At 44.6% G+C, this 20,302-nt stretch overlaps 1 protein-coding gene across 2 annotated transcripts in view; it reads right to left on the bottom strand.

Annotated features, from left to right (window-relative positions):
* The window catches only part of LOC121673484 (glucose-fructose oxidoreductase domain-containing protein 1), a 68,281-nt gene extending 54,587 nt beyond the window's left edge, over positions 1-13,694 (bottom strand). The window contains exon 1 of one of the 2 annotated variants that reach the window (XM_042046814.1): positions 13,122-13,694. In XM_042046814.1, the coding sequence (XP_041902748.1) occupies positions 13,122-13,374 (253 nt within the window). In that variant the 5' untranslated portion in view covers positions 13,375-13,694. Of the gene's footprint in view, positions 1-2,395; positions 2,521-13,121 lie in introns of those variants that run through there. The other variant, XM_042046815.1, reaches the window with a different exon arrangement.
* Positions 13,695-20,302: the final 6,608 nt, after the last annotated feature.

Here is a 20,302-nt window from a genome sequence, read left to right as displayed (position 1 = left end):
TGAAAATTCAAGGCATTTTGAATGACATATCCTCCAGTTTCCCTGCTTAAAGCACATAAGGCTTGATGTTCCATGTCATCCGTGGCATTTTAATTAATATCCTAACTACTGTCCACCTCAATCCATCTCTCACAGCCTTGTAATTACAGGTTTAGAGATTGGGACAGTACAGCTTCATTAAATCAGAACAGAGGCTCATGCTACACAGTCCTCGTACCAGAGTTAAAAAGTCTATCTCGGTCCGACGTTAATTTTCTGACTTCTTTTCCTCTCTGGCCATATTTTAATTTTTTTTTTTCCAATCAAGAAACTACCACCACTGTTTGCTACAAGAAAACTGAAGCAGCACAATTACCCTCACTAATTTCCCTAATACTAGTTTCAGGCCCTGACAGGCTTTACAGTGCCAGACGAGCCTGGAATAAAAGAACAGATAATAAGAAAAAGACAGAGAGACTGACAAGGTGATCTTATTACTACAGATATATATTCTGGGAACAATACTAAGTTACAAATTAATATATTTTATTTGCTGGCAGGACTGGAAGAATGTGACACTCCTTTTTTCCTGCATCAACAGTTGCAGCAATTTCACAAGCCTATTGCTACAGCATAACGCCATCTGAAGTTTGTTTTAGAGATTTTTGATATATGGATGAAGAATATATCTCATTACAGTCATGAGAGTATAATCCATATGATCTGCTTGCATACTACAGACTTCCTAGCTGCAAGCACCACATACAAGGCAAGCTAACATACTAAGACCAGACGAACAGTTATAAAAACCTAGATGTATCCATCATCCTGATCCAGAGCTGCAGTGCAGTAAAACTAATATTCTCTAGGAGTAAAAAACCAGTTTCCTGTGCTTCTCTGCTGTTAATTCTTCGATGCATTCTTTTCAATCAAGAAATGTAAAAGTACTTCCTCCCCAAAGTAAGCAAAAGCCTCAAAATCCAGTCCTTTGTCATTAAACCAAAGAGCTCACAAGGCCAATTAATAACTCACTTGTTGCATTACATTTAAGACTCATCAAGAGAGCTTTAAATGATTTACCAAAACCTGATTTAGCAGTTAGAGCATCATCCCACAATTTTCTGTCAGGCACCAAGGAAAGGAAATGTTTTCTAATGCCTATTTATTTATATACCACCTTAGTGAAAAGCACTAACACTCAGATCTACCTAGAAAGACCTCATTCATGGCTCTGTACAGTGCAACTCCATCTAGTGCAAACTCCCTGTAAGCATGACAAGACCCCGACAGTACATGCAGCTCCAGCAACTACCAGCACCCTACTCACTTTCACCCAGCACTATCAGATGATTCTGTACCATGCAAGAGGCCAAGCACTCTACAGGCTAAAAAAATGCCCAGACATGAAATTACACATATCTTTTTTGATGCTTCATTTGAGCACTCCTAACAGCAGCTGCAAATCTGAACTTGCTCATATCAGCTTGAGCCGATGCTCAAGGTTGTATTTGCAACCAACATAACACATGTATGCTACTGTTTATCTTCCAAAACACCAGTTGCTCTAGTCAGCCCAAAAAGGCCCTGCCCATTTGCTAAAAAAAGGGGTTTCCCAGTGTGCAGAGGGCCAGAACAAATACTAAAGAGAAGCTCCATACTTTAGTAAAAATAAATACACAAGTCTCCCAGCCACTGAGCCATCTCTGCTCATAGCAAGCTGTCCTATTAAGATTTTTTTTTAAAGCATCTGTTAAATAAAGCTCCAACACTAGAAAGATGATTACTGACATTAATAACCCATGTAGTATTCAGTGTCTCAAAAAGTCCTTGCAATTCCTTCACAAGCTGCCCTGCACACATTAAAAAGGGACGCCCACAAGAGTAGCAGTAGAGGTTATTCTCCACTGTGAACCAGGTTACTCTGCACTCTCCCCAATCTTCTCTTTCCACCCTGGTTTTAGAGTCCCTGCACAACCATCTGGGGGAAAGCCCCGATCAGAGTGACAGCAACTGGTCCTCTTCCAGCAGCTCAGATGTGCTTCCCATGACTATCATCCCCTCAACAGCGTTCAGCTGCAGCAGGTCCCGCAGTGAAAAAGAAGAGCAGACCTCAGAGGCCTCAGAGGCCTCAGCTTCTGCCCCTGCCACCAGCTTCCCACACAAACTTCTGCAAGTCTCTTAATTTCCCTGTGCTCCCTCATCACCAGTCTGTAGTTTTGGGCATCCTGAAAGATGAAACCAGCTTCAGGAAGGCAGGAAGTGCAATCTAATTAAAACACACAACCCGTGTTACAGAGAATGGAAGCTCACGACAGAAATTCTGAAGCTTAATTCTCATCATACCAGTCTTGCTTAGAGCAAATAGGAGTCTCATCAAACACACAACAAGGGTATAGAGGAACAATTTTATCCCCACCTGACATGTAAAGGGTCAGGTTCCTCTGCACACAGATGGAAGCAGGTGTGGTCTCAGCAGCTGCCAAAACATCTGGGCACATCATCAGGCCTTGTGAAGGATCACCTTCGCCTATGTGAACAAATCTGTAATTTCAAACAACGACAACCACAGTACCATCACAATTAAATTTATATGACAAGCTGTGAGATAGCACTATAATCAAAGGCATAAATAACTCTGCTAGACAGCATCACATCTCACAAGCAAACAGAACAGCATTCATGAGACAGAAGCAAGATGGCTTGTGAACACAATTTCCTCATTTTAGGCATCCAATGCATCACAGTATTTTTTCCTAATGGCTATGTGGTGGAGTGAAAATTATATTCAGAATTACATTTCAGGTCCATGGTTTTCTCAAGCTATGCTAATAGTCACAGGCCATGTCCACACATACTTTGGCTAGTTTAACAAAGATGTCACCCCTGCAAACCAAACATCTCATGACACAGATCTTTAAACAGAATTCTTCAGCAACATGAATTTAAAATTCAGGACACCATCTCATGCATTTGGATAACGCTACAGCCACAAACTAGTCTCAGGGAGTGCTGCTTAGCACTCTGCCTGAGAAGAAAGTCTTTATCAAAGCATCTCATACTGTTTAACCACAAAGCGTCTTTCCCAGCACTAAACTGTCAAGTTCCTTCAAGGCAAGCAGCAAGTCACAAGAGTTCTGCAAGCTCTGTTATTTAGTGATAGATTTTTGCAGGCTATGGCTAAGGTATCTATGCACCTCTGCTCCAAATATTTTCCCTCTTATTTTTCATTCCTGCAGACATGCTGCCATAACATGTTATAGAAACACTACTGTATTGAGCTATGGAATTGTACAGATGTAGCTACATCTTCAGATTTTTGATGAACTAGTACAAAAGCCATTTGCAAGCAAATTCCTACTTACATGAATTACTGTGCTTTACAAATATTCTCTATAAGGAATCAGTGATTTTTGTCTTCAAGGAGACTACTTGTAAGCAAAGGTTTGCAGAACTGTGTCCCAAGACTCCCACCAATCATTTCCTGAATTGACAGAAATGCCTTTGCTGAGAGGACACAGATCTGCGAGTCCAGGCCCCTCTCCCTGAGGCACAGTTAGTTTTTCTTTTGGGCCACAATCCATTCTCAGTAACATCATCACAGATTTCAACTATTTCCTTTGATCCAGTAGAGCTTTAATTGCATTTACAGTGTAACAAGCAGGATCAGAATCAAAGCTTTTACATACAACTTTCAGGCACATTTCTGGATTTTATTTTGATGCACACAAACTTAGCTGCAATTGTTTCAGATGTTCTCCCAGCTATTTTCTCTCCCCTTTCCTACCCCCACATGAAACACTAACAGTTGCATTGTCTTTTATGGGCTGAGGAAGTGAAGGAAGGGAAGGAATTTCCAGGAATTTTTAATTTATCTATTTTTCACCCTGGTGGTTTTTTTAGATTTTTATACATATATGAAACTATATGTCCAGACACCAAGAGAAAGAATTGGGAGTGCTCAGTCTAGCCCTTGGTTTCACATTTTTAAGCAACATCACTCCAGCATAGCAAGGATAATTACTATTTTATAGTTCTCTCTCCTTGCTTGACTCCATTTGGATTTTGAAAAGCTCTCTATATTAAGGCTTCTCATTAGCCATGTGAAGCCCAGTACCCTAGAAACAGTATTTAATTCAACCATAACCTCCCTTCTGGGCATTTCCTGGCAAAAAAAATTTCCAGATGGAATAGCTGAAGACAGCCAAACATTCACTGCAAAGAAGTGCCAAAACAAGGGTCTTTATTGCTGATAAAAGCCATGGAAACATCAGAATGCAAAACAAAGGTGCTGCCTTTTTTTCACTTCCATCTGCTTCACTAAAGTTGTGATTGCTGCTGTGATGGAATTGAAGGCACCAGTTTTCACCCTGAGATAAACTCTAGCACAGTATCAAATGACAAAAGCAATTTTACTCCCTGTGTTAAATCACTATGTTTACTCTTACATTACTACCAAGCAAGTTCCTCACACCATGTTCTCATTTTCCATGCTCTTCACCATGCTCATAGTTAGGAGTTAGGCCCAATAAAAAAAAAACCTTTCATCATTAGCCCTGGCTACGCTAAAACAAAGGATGCTGTGGTCTCTTTCTAAAGGGCAAGAGAGGGTAAACTCTCAGCCTCCGTAACTCCCGTTACTCTGCCAGTCAAACCTGTGTATTCATAAGATCTGGTGTTTATGTTCCTGGATGCCAGTTCCACCATCTGGAGGTGCAGCTATCCCAGGCATCCACAGTGCTCAAGGATAATTATGCTTACACTTGCCAGGTGGATGAGTCTTGTCTGACACGGGTGGTCGGTGGCAGCTGTGCAGGGCAGCAAGGTTCATCCTCCTCTGCTCTTCACCACATTTTTAGCATAACCAACTCCTGAACAAGCACGGAAGTTTGGAGACCTTTTGGAGACTTTTGTTCAAAGGTCACCAAACTGACAGTGACTCAATAGCCAAACCAAATTCCTCACAGTGTCCACAACCATGAACCACTGGAATGAATAAATGGACCATCTTTGTGCAGAGCACAGCTATACCAATACACCTAGAGCTGGACTGTAACACAGATACATCTGTGCCAGCTGAATGCTCCAAAGATGTATGCAACTGACCACTCATGTCTGCACAGGAGCAGGAATAACCTGTACCACATACAGGTGCCATTGTGCTGGCAGAAAAATGTTCATGCCAAGTCACACCAGCTGGACTTCCAATGACCACAGAGCAATTATTGCATTACAGAAATCACACCCCTTGCAGTCATAATTATACTGGTACAAAAATCTATGTGCAAGCCAGGCCTTAAATCAATTTAGGAAACCTACACAAGAGATTGTCCCTCTTTAATTACATAGCCATTTAAATAAATTTGTTTATATCAAGACTTAAGACCCAAAATAACTTTTTTTAAGGAGTGTGGTTTTGTTACTGGCATGCATGCTGACCTTGCAAATGAAGTCACTGACTTTGACAGCTTACTCTTAGGAGCTCAGAGTTTGCTACATGGATAATAAAAAGCAGTAGGGTAAACATTTCTGCTTCAGTGGTTTGAAGCAACCAGAACAATTCATAGCCACTTGAAAAAGTACTGTGGCAAACAGATATTAACAGTGAAGGGGGCTGTTGCATTGCAGTGGCCTGTGAAAAATGCCCATCTTGGCTATCCTGAAAATTTAACTCCATTTTCATCCTTGGTGCTCTGCCATCACTATTGCACAATGGGCAAAATCTGCTACACATACAAAGAAAAGGACAGTAAGCTGCAATATGCTTCAACACAGTTTACCTGGTTTTCAAACAAAAGCAGATAGAACAACGTATTTAGGGTTTTGCAGAGCTTTCACCCTGCCTCCATCAGGGGTTGTGCTCAACTACCCATGTCAGGAGCATACAGCAAACCTCTGTCATGTACTGTCAATCTCAGGCATGAGAGGGCTTTAAGAAAAAAAACAAAAAAACAAAAAAGGGAAAAAAAAAAGAGAGAAAAGAGGTAACTATGGGAAGCTTGGAAATCTAGTCTTTTTATTTGCTCAACATATTTTCCCTTCTCCACATTTACCTACATATTCTCCCTGAATTTATTATTTAATATTCTTTCAAAATCTGGAACAGAAGTAGCTTGCAAGTCCTTCCTTTACCTATACCACTGATCACTTGGCAACTCAAGTCCCTAAAACCAAGCAACAAGACAAAGTCACAGAGGGAAGGTCTACTGAAGATGGTTCAGACAGCTCAGGCATCACAGTGTCAAGAATGAAGGCACAAAGCTACGCAAGAAATAATAATAACAACAATAACAAAAATAAAATATCTGTCTTCTGATGTTTCCCATGTTACAGGAGCACAATATTCTATTCTAGAAGTTAAATAATTACAATACATAGCCTGGGCACAGCTCTAACACTATAAACACACCTTTTATCAATACCTTCTCTCATCTTCTCATAGAATCAAGCTATGCTGCACATTTTCTGTTTGTGCAACAGCACAGCTGTGCCATTTTAACAAAAAAAAAAAATAGCCACACAAGATGTTGTCTGTGTGGTACTCACTGTACGAACTGTGCCATCAAGTGAAACACAGAAGGAGATCCTCACTAGCACAGCCACAAGGCTAGACATGCATGCCTGCATCTTTAGCACCAATGCCTCCTTTGCTCATGGGAGATATTTTACTACTTCCAGCTCTATTTTAGTTAACTCACACTAGTCAAATCTTCCTCAGCCACACCAGAAGCCATGCCTCAGAGAGCTGCTTACCTCTTCCATCCATTTGCAATGCCAAATCAAGGTATTACTGCACTGCTAATGCTGGTTTGTCTCTGTTTGCACTGACAAGGGTGCCCTGGGAGGACCTGTGCTGGAAACAGCCCTGGCGTGCACCAGTCTTGGAACAGATGAGTTTTTCCAGCACCACAGACAGTAAAAAAAAATAGCTGTATTTGCCACCATTGCTAACATGATGTAAGAGCAGAATAGCGCAACAATAGTGTTCAAAGCACAGTGAAATGATAAATGTCGTAAGGACTTGCATATGGACTTTACCAAAACAAACAAACAAACAAAAAAAAAAAGACAACAACAGCACCCCAACACATATATTAATAGGAAGACTTCTCTTCAAAGTATCACCCCTGACTATGGGCTCTGACTAACAAAGCATGACAGATCAAATGAAACACTGGCAGAGGTCAGCAACGCTCTCGTTTTCTTCACCATGCCAAAGGTCCAACCCCCAGCAGTCAAGCAGATGGAAGGAGGGTGTCTGTGCTCCGGCACGTTTTGCCATTTAAATCACAGGGAGAATTGGGGCTGCTGCGGGCTTGGGCTGCCATATGTTTCAACCAACTCACCTACAGAGCACAGTAAAATCTGATAGCGGACAGTAACCTACCAAACTTGAGAGATGCTGCTTTCCACATCTCCCCTCCTCCAGCTGAGTAGGCCTAGGCTACTCCTGCAGCCAACCTGAGGAGAGTCAGCCCAACCCACTTCAGTTGCCCACAATGGTCTGGAGACAGCATTTTGGGATCACCAAGGCCAAGCACTCTGTTTAAAAACAGTAGGGAAGAAACTGCAGCAACACAAACTGATCTGACTGGACACAGGATCACGGTAAGATCTTCATGTCTAACACTGTTTAAAACAACCACTTCCATCACAATTGGCTGTTTCTTAGGCTAGGAAAATTTGGGTGTGTCATCACAGCATGAGCTCAGTGTCACAGTATTCCAAGTCTGGTCCATACTGGGCTCCCAACCCACCTACCACTGCAACAACAGAACTGGTGACTACTTTTACACAGAAGAGAGCAATTGGGAAAAATGAAAACACACCTTTGATTTGAAGGTCAGAAAGGAAACAAGAGGTGGGGGGGGGTTCTGTTGGTTTTTTATTATTATTTTTATTAGTTTGAGTTTTAAACCTGATCAGTGGTCTTTACCTGAACTGTCTCGGAGGCCAAATATCTCTGTAGGAATTTTACAGGAATAATACTGGCATTAAAGGTCTGCCGTACTGAGAGAAAAAGGTCAATGGAAGAGTTAGATGCCATTTCCTGTGGTATACCTTCATCACTCAAGTAGAAAGACGACATGCAGCCGATTGCCAGCAGGCTCTCTGGACTGCCTTTCCAATAAATGTAAAAAAAAAAAAAGGCATCACAGCCTTTGCTAGCTCTGCTGATTAAAGATAGACAGCACTTCATCTGACTTCTTTCACAATAAGATGACCATAATTCACATTTAATATGCCGCAAAGTCATCTGCCTTCCAAGTATAGGAGCGTGTTCTGCTGAAAGCCACTGCTGTTAGGTCAAATTTAAACTCAGTATTACAGGACAGGAATTACATTGCTATTAATAATATACAGTCATGATAATGTTTTCCCTTAATAGGGCATCTCTTCCCCAAGAATCCTAATGCTTTATAAACTATGGACTGAGTTTTATCCCCTGCTACAACCTAACTTCTGCCTGATTTGCATGGGTGCAGAGGAATGTAGAAATTAATTAGAGATTGCATCAGATCTGTAAATTATGTCATTGCAGCTGGATGTTCCTCCCACCTCAGAGATAGATCCAGCAATAATATTGTCAGTGCTTTAACACAGAGTTCTCACAAACACATTTTGGACAGCAGGCCTATATTGCACACCTGTGTGGAGCCAGTGCTTCCTATGAAGTGATGGGAAGGTAAGGATCTGGGCAGTACTATTTATGTTCCTCTCTAAATAAAGATGCTCCCTCATGACCACAATCAAGCATAGAAGAACCACCAATCAGCAAAAAACTTTAAGTGCTCCTTAAGAGGAGCAGCTTCTGGAGTCCTGGTAAAGTCGTACTTCATGTAGTCCCCAGGCAGAATGGACTCCTATCATGCACTTCTACAACATAAACATTTCAAAAACTCATACTACGTAGACATGGCTGTGAACACGTGCAGTAAATATTCAACACACAGCTCAGTGTTCCTGTCCTCAACTTGGGATGAAAGAGTAAGCAAAACAACTGTAAATAGAATCAAGGATAACATCTCCAGAGATATGCTAAACATCTGGTACTTGAGTCTTCTCAAAAACAGAACATTTGCTCCCCAGAAACACTTATGTGGAACTCAGGAATAAGCTCTCTTTAGCAAAGTCGACTTTACGCAAACACCAACAGGACCAGGCACATAGAAACATCTGTGCCTTCAAGATGAAATGTCACCAAGGTCTTCTCAGAACCATACACAGTAAATCATTTCACCTGATATGGCAGCTACTCAGTCACACAAAGCAAGTGTTTCAGTCAAGATCTGAAGAATGTCATATCTAATTGACTGAGGAGTGATTACACTGGCAAGAGTCATGTGCTGACAGTTTTGAACTAGGTGGAGGGTCATATCATGTTGTCTGTACTAGCAGCTCTTCTGATGCTGGGCACAAATAGGCACTCAATAGGTGACATATTTCATCCCTGTAAGCAAACACACCACCCCTGCCTGATCAGGCCTGGGATACAACTGCACTGCTGAAGCATGCAGGCAGAGGAAAAGAGGACAATTTCTAGCAAACACACTGAATGTTTCAGTTCAGTGAGAATGGAAACCGCCCCTATTCAACAGCAGGACTGTTCTCAGTGCTTACCTAAATATTCATCCATTGATCTTTCTTGACCACCAAGCAACAAGTCAGTCAGGACATTAGTTTTATATTATGCTCCAGGGAGAGAATTCAAAGCAATAACAAAAAGAGCTCCTAAATTTAAATTCTGAGCAGGACAGACCAGCAGCAAGAAAGGGAAAGAGTCAATCAGGTCCATTTTATAGAAGCAAACAAGGAATTTGATTCCTTTTATCCAGAAGTGACAGAGGCCATCAGCATATTTCACATGAAACACCATGTGTTCTATTTGTGCTTCTGGTCACTGTTCAAACCAGCCTGGTTTCCAATTCTCTCTTGATTTCAGTCTGTTCCAAAGACTTGCCCAACATTGATCCTACTCCTAAGAATACCACCATAGAGTCAGATGCAGCTCAGGAACCTATTTCTAACAGAGACAGGCAGTAGAGGTTTAGAGGAAAAGCTAACAGGGCGAGTTTGAAGCTTTTTTCTCCCATTTTCTCCCTTCAAAAGCTGCCAGAAAGCCACAGTTTGGGGACTTCCTCAGCTGGGGCATACATTCATTTCAGTTTCAACAGCAGTTGATAGGCCACTAAGCCAAAAACACATTTCAAGCAGCAACACATCTACATGTCAGGTGCATCAGTGAAAACAAAACAACTGAGTCCTTCCCACTGAGTGGCCAGAGTTAAACACAGCTGCAGGGACACCTGTTTCACCCCACCTTCACCTCTGGAGTCTGCATCAGAAACAGCCCAGAGTGGACTTAACGTGCTGCAAATCCACAGTGTAAACTCAGCTCTAGATGGGTGACGGAAACACCTGCAACTGCTTCCTTGGGCTTCTACTTCTTAATAATGAAACTTTTAACAAATGAGAACACAGCTTTGGGAAACAAGACCATTTAAAATAAAACACAGGTATCAAAGAAAAGTTGGTCCCTGCCTCCTCCCAGGCCAGATACACATCCTGTAATAGAGAAGCCAGACGTATGTGTTATTAAGAAGTAACTCATGTCTTCTTCAGCCTCTTCTACTGCAATGCAGGACGCCATGTTTAGACATCCTGAAGTCTCCACCTGTAAAACTTCTGGTACCCCCATCTATGTCCTATCACTAGCTGCTACATAGTATTTCTTGTGTGAAATTTCAAGAGTAAGGAATGTTTTTCCATCTTTTGCTTTCCTCAGCCTATATAACATTGCCCCTGTTTACCAGAGCCTTCTGAACCTCCCACTTGAATTGCACTCTCTCCAACAAACCAGAAAATGCATTGATTAAAGCAAAATAATCACTCCAGGGCACAGCAGTTCCCAAGTCATGAAGGACAAGCAGAACTAGGAGATGGAGCTGCCAGAAGAGAGATAATCCTCTCAGCAGTTTGGAAACTGCTGCTCTAGCTCCCTGTTTGAACCTATAAGAACATGCAAGAACTTTCACTGTTATAGACCCAATGTCCATATTAAAAAAAAAAAAAATTAGGAAAATTTACCTCTGAAGTAACTGTGAGAAGAATTATTTGTAGTCCAAGATACATTTCTGTAATAATCTTTTATATAAAACCCCCCAAAAAAATTATCAGATGTTGCACATTATCACCTTGTAACCTGTTTAATCCCTGTTTAATGACCATTCCATGCACTTTTACACAAACATCGTTACCCCTACAACATATAAATAATGACCACTGGGGAAAGGGAGGAAACCCTTTAACTAGAGGTGAAAGGGAACCAAGAATAGTGCTGTTCTAATAAACAGAGAGAAAACACCTTTTTTTCCTGCTCTGGTCTGTTGCTAGCAGATTGCATCAGCAAGTTACCATGAACATCTCAGCTACATCAATTCATAGAACCATTCATAAATTCAGCTCATGTCTGAGAACAGACTTTTTTTTTTCTTTATCTGCAAATATTCAGAGAAGGACAAAACATTATTACTTTATTATGCTCGACATGTGTCCGGCCCTCTGAGAAAAAGCACACCAATTTTGTTTCTTTATTATTTCAGAATTTTTATTCTTCTACCAGCTGCCTTGTGTCCGCCTGAAACCTCATGGGACTCTACCTCTAAGATCCCAGGCAAGCTGGGACACTTCCATGAGCAACACCTGCAGGAAGATAGTGTCACAGGAAAACTGACATAATTGTCGCCAAATGAATGCGTGTCAAACGTGAAACCTTGTTACCTTATACTGTCCTTTATATACGTTTTCTGGGATATATACTTCTACATTACAAATTTATTCACGCATCATTCTGGCAAGCAAGTCAGGCTTCTGGTGCAAGTGTAGCATCTTCAGGAAAAAGTCAAAAGTGTATTATAAAAGAAAAGCAAATGTTCTGACTAAAAGAACAAGCATTTCCGAGTACAGAAAGTAACACTGAGCAAAGATTCCAGACAAATGCCTACACTGTACTTGAGGCAGGATTTGTTCTTTAGGTACTGACTTAATTTCCTTAATTGCTTAATTTTAAATGTTGAAAACACTAGCTGGCTGCGATATTAGCAGCATTTGAATGGTGACTAATGAGTGTGCTAGTAGCAATGTAACACTACGACATGCCACACACATTTATGAGGCCGAGAGTGATAGCAATCAGCCTACTTAGCCAAAGCCCGAGAGCCGGACCAGCCATGCCGGCTCATAAACCTCCACACTCTCTGCGACGACACCTCGTTTTCCTCTCATTTTCACCTTTTGTCACCTATATTTGCGGGGACAAATTAAGACTTCCTTACTGCAGAAAGTGCTTCCACTAAAATCCATCGGAAAGCCAGTGTCCGAGGACCAGTGATCACGAAGCTGAAAGAGTAAAGCCCAGACTTGCGCTCACACAGGAGAAAGCGAGATGCGGCCCGCTTCTGCACGCCTGAAACCAGAGCAGCTCACCACAGTGCATGCCTACTTTTTCAGTCCCTCCTTCCCTTTGTACGTGAGCTTCGCTAAGCCTCGGCAGTAACAGCGTTTCCTCTGCTGTCACCGCTTCCTGCCTCCCACTCTGGCTCGCAGCTGGGGTCCGGGGGCCGGGGCAGTGCGGACACCCGCACCCCCCGAGCAGCGCGGGTGCCCCAGGGCGGGCGCGACGCTCGGATCCTCGCTCCCTTGCCAGCCACGGACGGGAACCGGCGGGCGGGATGATTATTTCCTCCCTTCTACCGCGACTTTCTCCTTTTTACCACGACACGGATGACACCTGCTCCCTCCTCCCGCACCCTTGGGTGTCAGGCCCGGCCCTGCCCAGGCTTGCCCGAGCATCCCGGAGGGGCGGGTCCCCGGTGCCGAGGGACCACGCCGGCGGGGACCGGGGATACGGGATGTCACACCGAGCTGCCGCAGCGCCATCCCCCGCGCCCCGCCGGTCCTCGGCCTGCACCCGCGGCTCGGCCAGCCCCTCTCTGGGGACACGGGGAATAGGGAAGCGGGGTGAAGAGTAAAGCAAACGGAAAACTCCGCGCTGAGCGGGAGGGGGGGCTCAATTCCATTCAGCCCGGGGCGAGCGCGAATCCCGAGCCCGAGGCGGGGTCGCCCCCCTGGCCGCCCGCACTCACCCAGGGTCTTGACGGCGACCTGCCGGGTGAGCGGCGGCGGCAGGTTGACACAGACCAGGTCGACGTCCTGGTGCAGCAGCACCTCGTCGATGCGGCTGGTGTAGAAGGGGACGCTCATCTCCTTGGCCAGCTCCTCCGCCTCCTCGGGCGTGCGGCCCCACAGCGCCTTCACGGCGAAGCCCTCCGCCTTCAGCAGCGGCACGATCACCCGCGCCGTCAGCCCAGTGCCGAACACCCCCACCCCGGGCAGCATGGCGGCGGCGAGGCGAGTGGCACGGCGAAGCCAGGCGCTCCCTCCTTCTCTCAGCGGGGAGAGGGAGGCAGCCTCCGCTCGATACCGCTGCTGCTGCTGCCGGGGCCGGGACCAGCCGCCCCCCGCCTCAGCAGCGCCGCGGCCGCCGGCTGCCCCGCCATGCCCGCACCATCACACACAGCCCCGAGGAGGAGCCGGCGCTGCGCTCCCTCCGCTGGGCGCGCAGGGGCAACCGCCCTTCCCCGGGCGGCGGCGCGGGCTCAACGCCGCTCCTCTGCCATGTTCGCCGGCGCCCGCTCGCCGCCGGGAGGGCGGCGCGTCGCTGTCACCTCCCGGGTGTTCCTGCACCGCCCGCACCGCCCCCGCCGCACCATTGGCGGCCGCCCGCCCCGGCACCGCCCCGCCGCCGGCACCGGCGCCGCAGGGCGCCCCTGGGAGCACCCGCCCGGCCGCGCGGCGCGTCCCGGGATGCGGGGGCACGGTGCAGGCATCGCCTGCAGGTGCGCTCCGCGGCACCGCGAGGGTTTGCCGTCCGCCTGGCGGGTCGGTATCGGGGCATCCCCGGGGACTTGCCTCGCTCTCCCGCCTCTTCCCCAACGGGAGGACCTCTGAGGGGTCGTGGTGATGGGGAGTCGTCGGAGTCACGCCCCAGTGAAGGCACAGGAGAGCTGGGAGAGCCACAGCGGCCGACTGGCGTGAGCTGGTCGTGTCCATCGCCCTGCGGTCCGTCTCGCCCTAGGACTGTCCTCCAGAACAGAGATGTCCCAGAGCACGAGGGGAGCTGCCCTGAACCCCGACCGCTGCCGTGCGCGGGGTCGCATTCCAGCTCCACCACCTGCGCTTCCTACCACATCCACTCGCCTGCCGTGCCCAGTACCCACCCATCCCACACCGGACTGTTGTTCATTCACTCCCCTTACAAATATCAAGACTCTTCAGCTTTACTGGGACATTGGTTCTCCCTTTTTTTCCCAGCAAAGCATCAATATGACAATCCCTTTCTCCATGGGTCTACTTACATAGTTCAAAAACCACAGATTTGCTAAGGCGGCTTATGAAGCTTTAGCTACTGTTGCTCAGTCCATGGAATTTGTCCAGGGTCTCTGGAGGCCTGGAAGAAGCCCAGGCAGGGCAGTAAACAGCCAAGGCACAGAAAGTTAAATTTCTTGTGGGCAGGAATCTTGCCTCCTCTGCAGACCCAGTACCTGGTGCTGTGCTCTAGGTCTGTCTCAGGAGTGGCTGGTTTGCTGAAGGCACGTCAGGGATTTCATAAGCAGGTGCGTAGCATGCAACACATCAAATAATAGAATCATAAAATCATAGAATGGCTTCGGTTGGAAAGGACCTTAAAGAGCATCTTGTTCCAGCCCCCCCGCCATGGGCAGGGACACCTTCCATTACATCAGGTTGCTCAAACCCCCATCCAACCCGTCCTTGAACACCTTCAGAGATGGGACAGCCACAACCTCTCTGGGCAACCTGTTTCAGTGTCTCACCACTCTCATAGTGAAGAATTTCTTCCTAATGTCTGATCTAAACCCACCTTTGCCCCTTGTCCTATGACTACATGCCCTTGTAAAAACTCCCTTTCCAGGAGACGAAACCTTCCAGCACCACTGCAGTGCCCCGTGCCCGCTCCTGCTCATCCCACCTTTGCCCCTGTCTGGGCCAAACGCTGGGCCCCCAGAGCCACTCTCCTGCCGACCTGGAGGCCGCTAGGTGGGAGCAGGAGAGGAGAGCACTGCAGTGCCCATTGGCCTCACACAGGTCCGTGCAGACCTCGTTCCCACAGGTGAATCTCTGCCCTGGCTCTGCGCACAGATCAGCTGGTGTGAGAGCAGAGTAGTTCCTGTGAGTGCCCACAGTTACCTCACTGCCTATCTGACTCTTTAAAAGAAAAATTACAAAACATCCTGCTTCCAATTGGAATATAAGATGTTTTGCCACATATTGTCTTCTTTACTAGTTCCTAGGAGAAAGGAAGAGAAAGGTAAGGAAGGAAAGGGAGGAAGGAATTAGAAGAAAGTAAAGGGAAAAGGAAAGTATAAGAAAATACAAAAGAAATTAAAAACCTTTCCTATATAAGACTCCTGGAAGTGTGCCAGGGACAATGTTGGAAACATAATCCACCAGTGTTCAAAAAAATAAGGCTTGGAAGCCAGTACTCTTCTCTCATACTCTGTAAAGAGGTGGGGTGGGGTTTTTTTTCTGCCACCATCTCACAGCAAACACTTCTTTTTTACAAAAAGCAGAGACACTGAAAGGCTTGATGCAAGTTAAACATGTTTTGCTTTCCATGCACTATTAGCACTGCAGTGAAGGAGATGGACAGTCTTTGGCTTCTGACAATTGAAATACAATCCAGATCTATTTGTCAGAGAACCACAGGGATATTACCTTTCTTTAAAATACAAAGATTGCTTTTGGGCTCTCCATCAGACATTCAAACCTGCTGACAGGGGTTGTTCCCATGATGAGAATTTAGAATATCTGTCTTGTCTTAATTGCTTGTCTGTGCATAATAAAAAAACCTGGAAAAGTAGCCAGGTTACAGGAACAGGCTAAATACATGAAGGTTGAAGAGAAGTAGATGCTATGTGCCTATTCAATCAATATATAGCTTTTATTATTTTAGTAGGCACAAGCCACTTTATGAAGTTCTATGTAAGGTCCCTGTTTTAGGAAATACTCAGTAAAGCATTCAAACTGGGAATTGAGCACTAGGCAATGAAATTATTACATTCTGCTCTGTTCACTGTTTCCTAAAAAGAATTTTTCCTTGCTTTACTTTTTAATTTCTTTTCTCCAGTTAGGTTAACATAACTTTACGAAGTTAAATTGGGCAGATGGCACCTAGCCCTCAGCACTCCAGCAGCCAACTCAACTTCTGAGCAACCTGAATTATCACACTGCAGCAGCCCTGTGTTCCCTCTCATTTGTTGCAGGGACTTCTGGGGACACACTGCAGACTGTTTGTATTGGAGCAGGGTCAAATCTTTCTCAATTAATTGTGTGAAATAGGACCACCTATTGCTATGCCTGCCTGTCCTCATGAGCACCCAGAAGGACTGAAGGAAGCCAGTGAAGGATAATTGGCCTTTCAGGAATACAGACCATGTCCTCACTACGCTGTAGGCAACTGCAAACGTGAGTGAACGCAGAATCTTTGCTCAAGTCCACATCACTAATGCTGCCAGTTACCTCTGACTTGAAATCAGAAATCTAGGGAAGATTTTTTTTGTGCAAAACAATGGAGATTAGGACAACAACTAAGTGCCTCACATTGAAGGATGTGTCTGACGAGGACCAAGGTTCCCTGGGTTGAGTGTATTGAACTACAAAGCCTCTTGTACTCTGTATATTATACCTTTACACTTCTAAACATGTCAGTCTTGTCAAGACAGCCAGCATTTTGTTCTTAAAGTTGCTAAAGTTTCCTTCAAGGAAGACATGCACCCAGAGATTTCTCTCACAGAGACAGTGATTTTGTTCTTTCTTGACTTTTTTTCTGAAAACAGAACTAAGTTATTAGAATAAAGTTGCACATAGAAAAAACAAACAAAACCATAAACGTCTCATACATCCTTTTTCTGTTTCTATACTAAGTTCTGTAATGAATTCTGCGGGAAACTGATGAAAGTGTTGCAGTCACAGTTCTACTCCTTTTACTTACTTCAGCCGAGTTTTGTGGCTCCAAGTCATTATACTGGGCAATGGATATAACAGGTATATTACCAACTTTTTGTGAGAAATCCCAGCTCAGTAGCAGTTCTACGTAATTCTCATACAATTGTTTGCAAAAATTTGAAACTCCCTTACTTAACTACCAAAAAATGTTTTATTTAGCTTTTGTATTTAGTTTTATTATTATTAAAGTAGCTATTAGGTTGAAAGTACTAAATATAAGAGGATAAATAAAATCAATCAAGCATACATGACATGGAAATAAGCATTATCTGTTAGCATAAGTAAAATGCAGAAAGTTGGTGGTCTCCCACATACAGATAGCACTTAGTCAATACACATCCCCAATTTACTTTCCAAATGTGTGAAGGCATCTTCCCACGTATTGCAGAACTTTCAGTTCTAGAGCCTGCTCAACTCAACACAAAGATAAGATCCACCTGATGGAGTACCAGGATCCCACACTGCTTCTTTTTTACTTCTCTGTACTTAAAAGAAAATCTGCTCTTTCTCAGATTTTAAACATTTATCCAGTCAGACTCTTCAGCTGTATTTCTCAAACCTCTCATACATCCTTCTGAAAAAGAAGGGAAAGAGCTGAGTAAGACATAGCTTCAGAGAAACCCTGAAATGGAGCTTGCTCTCTCTCCAGATTCTTCTCAATTTCCAGGATTTTAAGATTAATTAGCTCATTTCCTTTTACATAGATCAGTGTCTTTAAACATGAAACAGCTGACAATTTTCATTAACCAGTCAATTCCTTCTGGGGTATGAGGTTAGTGTTCACCACTATTGGGCTTCTTTTATAACTCTGAGGTTGAAATTATTTGCATGGAAATAGTGTTGCTTCAGAGATGGGGAAAAAGTGGTGATTCAAACCTGTCTGGTTCTCCTACTCAGCTGTACTGACTCATCCACAGCTTTAAAGTGCAGCACAAGAAAGGATGTCTGAAATGAGTTGCTCAAGTCTTTTTTTACGTCTAATGCCACACAACTGGCAGTTTCCCAAGCTGACAGGAATTTGTTCTTGTGAAGAGCAAGTTTGTTTTAGTGTCTCTTTGAATGCATTTCCACTGAGACAATCCACAGAAGTTCTTGCTCTGAGTTCTGAAGGCAGAAATTGCTTTAACATTTGTAGTATTAAATGGTCCAACGTGCATCAGAGAAAACTAGAGTAGACCACGTTGCTAGCAAAGGGTTCATAATACATTCAGCCCTCTTCTGTTCTGATCAATGGGAATTGTGACCATGCCTGGGGTCTCTGAGCCTGTTCAGTACAATTTCTATGTTTATTCCTTCCCACTTCCAGAACCTTTCTTTAGAAGAATGCCCAGTGTACGCCCAGTGTGGTTGGACTGTGAGAAAGCTACCAAAGCTTCAAGAAACGAAATCACTAACAAGATAGTTGTGAATGCATTGCTGCTCTGTTCACTAAGGCACAGAGGAGCACCTAAACAAGTACAATTTCCACTCTCTGATAATCTGTGACATCCTATGAAGACAAGTGCGTGTATTCTCACTGTACATGTGGAGAAACTAAGGCTCAGAGAAAATGAGCACAATGTTCTCTGTTGTTCTCTGTTGGGTCTTTTTGGGACAACTAGGACAACTAGGCACCCAAAGTAGGACACTCAGATGGCATACACTTACAATTCTGGTCTGGCTGGCTTTCCTAAGCTCCTGTTGATCACAGTTCAATAACATGAGAAAGCAAGTGGAGAACTTGTTAGTAGAGATGTACCTGTGTTATAAACATATATTATAATATTGGCTTCTCGCAAAGTATAAAGGTAGATATTATATAATGTTAGAAATGCTTTTTGCTGTGTGGATGTAGTTTTCTCTCGTTTTAGCAAGAATGTTAGCAAGTGTGAGCAAGTAAGATAACCTCCAAGCGAGCAGAGGATGAGGCCCAAGGAGCTGCTAATCAACACTTTGTCCGGGGAACAAAAGGGCCCAAAGGCTGCTCCGCTGGAGAACGGGCGGCCAGGAGGGTCCGAGAGCCGCTATCACCACTCTGCCCGGGGGCAAAGAGGCCAAAGCTGCAATCAGCCCTGACTGCCTGGAGAATTAAGAGATCCACCCTACCATCGACCCTTACCTAGCGGGCCCAACCCCAAGAATCAAAAGAAATAAAACCACAAGGCCGAAGACTACGCATGCTCTGAAAAGGCGGAACCAAGGAGTGGCCATGCAGAACAGCTCCAGGAAAAGTTTTAATATGAATAGAGAACAGACAGTAAAAATGGTATAAAAAGGACTCACCTCGGGCATCAGGTGTGCTCTTGGCAGAGCGCCAAGGCACCCGGCCGTTATCCCTTTGCTTTATTTTATGTGTCTCTTATTGTCTTTATATTAAACTCTTTAAATTCTAACAGGAGAGTGAACCTCGTTTTTCACACCTGGGATCACCTAATGAAAGCAGGGAATAGCCACACAGCTACATGGGTGCAACCACGACCCATGATGGTGTAATATGTGCTTAAAGCTCACGTCAGGCATTCCCTCCTGACAGGAACATGGGCATATGCAGCAGGCAGCAAACATGCAAGCACTGCATCATCAGATGTGTTGCATGCACCTGCTTATGAAATCCCTGACGTGCCTTCAGCAAACCAGCCACTCCTGAGACAGACCTAGAGCACAGCACCAGGTACTGGGTCTGCAGAGGAGGCAGGATTCCTGCCCACAAGAAATTTAACTTTCTGTGCCTTGGCTGTTTACTGCCCTGCCTGGGCTTCTTCCAGGCCTCCAGAGACCCTGGACAAATTCCATGGACTGGGCAGCAGTAGCTAAAGCTTCGTAAGCCGCCTTAGCAAATCTGTGGTTTTTGAACTATGTAAGTAGACCCATGGAGAAGGGAATTGTCATATTAGTACTTCACTGGGAGAAAAAAAACAACAGTGGGAATGAGTCATATAGAAATTCTTAATTCTGAAAAACGGTTTTGAGCCTAAGCAGTAGTTTGTGTCATATCACACTTGTTAAGTGCTGTGCAAATAGCTGTAATATGCAGCTGAAGTGGTTATTATTTTAGCAATATTGCATTGCACGTTGCTTGCAGGGCATCCAAGATGTTACTTTGGAATGAAAATAGCAGAGAATCATCACTTTTTAAGTCATGCAGGAGTGGATGAAAGTGAGCATGTGTTGTGATTTCTAGACTTCTAAGCCTGGCCATGCAGGGTGGGATTTGAAAGGGTTCAGTTTCTCAGAAAGCCCCCTTTTATTGTAAAGTCATAGA

This window comes from Corvus kubaryi, unplaced genomic scaffold (genome assembly GCF_017639235.1).
Source record: "Corvus kubaryi isolate FWS band 111438036 unplaced genomic scaffold, C.kubaryi_AGA036_p1.0 65455, whole genome shotgun sequence".
Taxonomy (NCBI): domain Eukaryota; kingdom Metazoa; phylum Chordata; class Aves; order Passeriformes; family Corvidae; genus Corvus; species Corvus kubaryi.
Note: the sequence above shows the minus strand (reverse complement) of the source record. Positions and strands in the feature narration are given on the sequence as shown.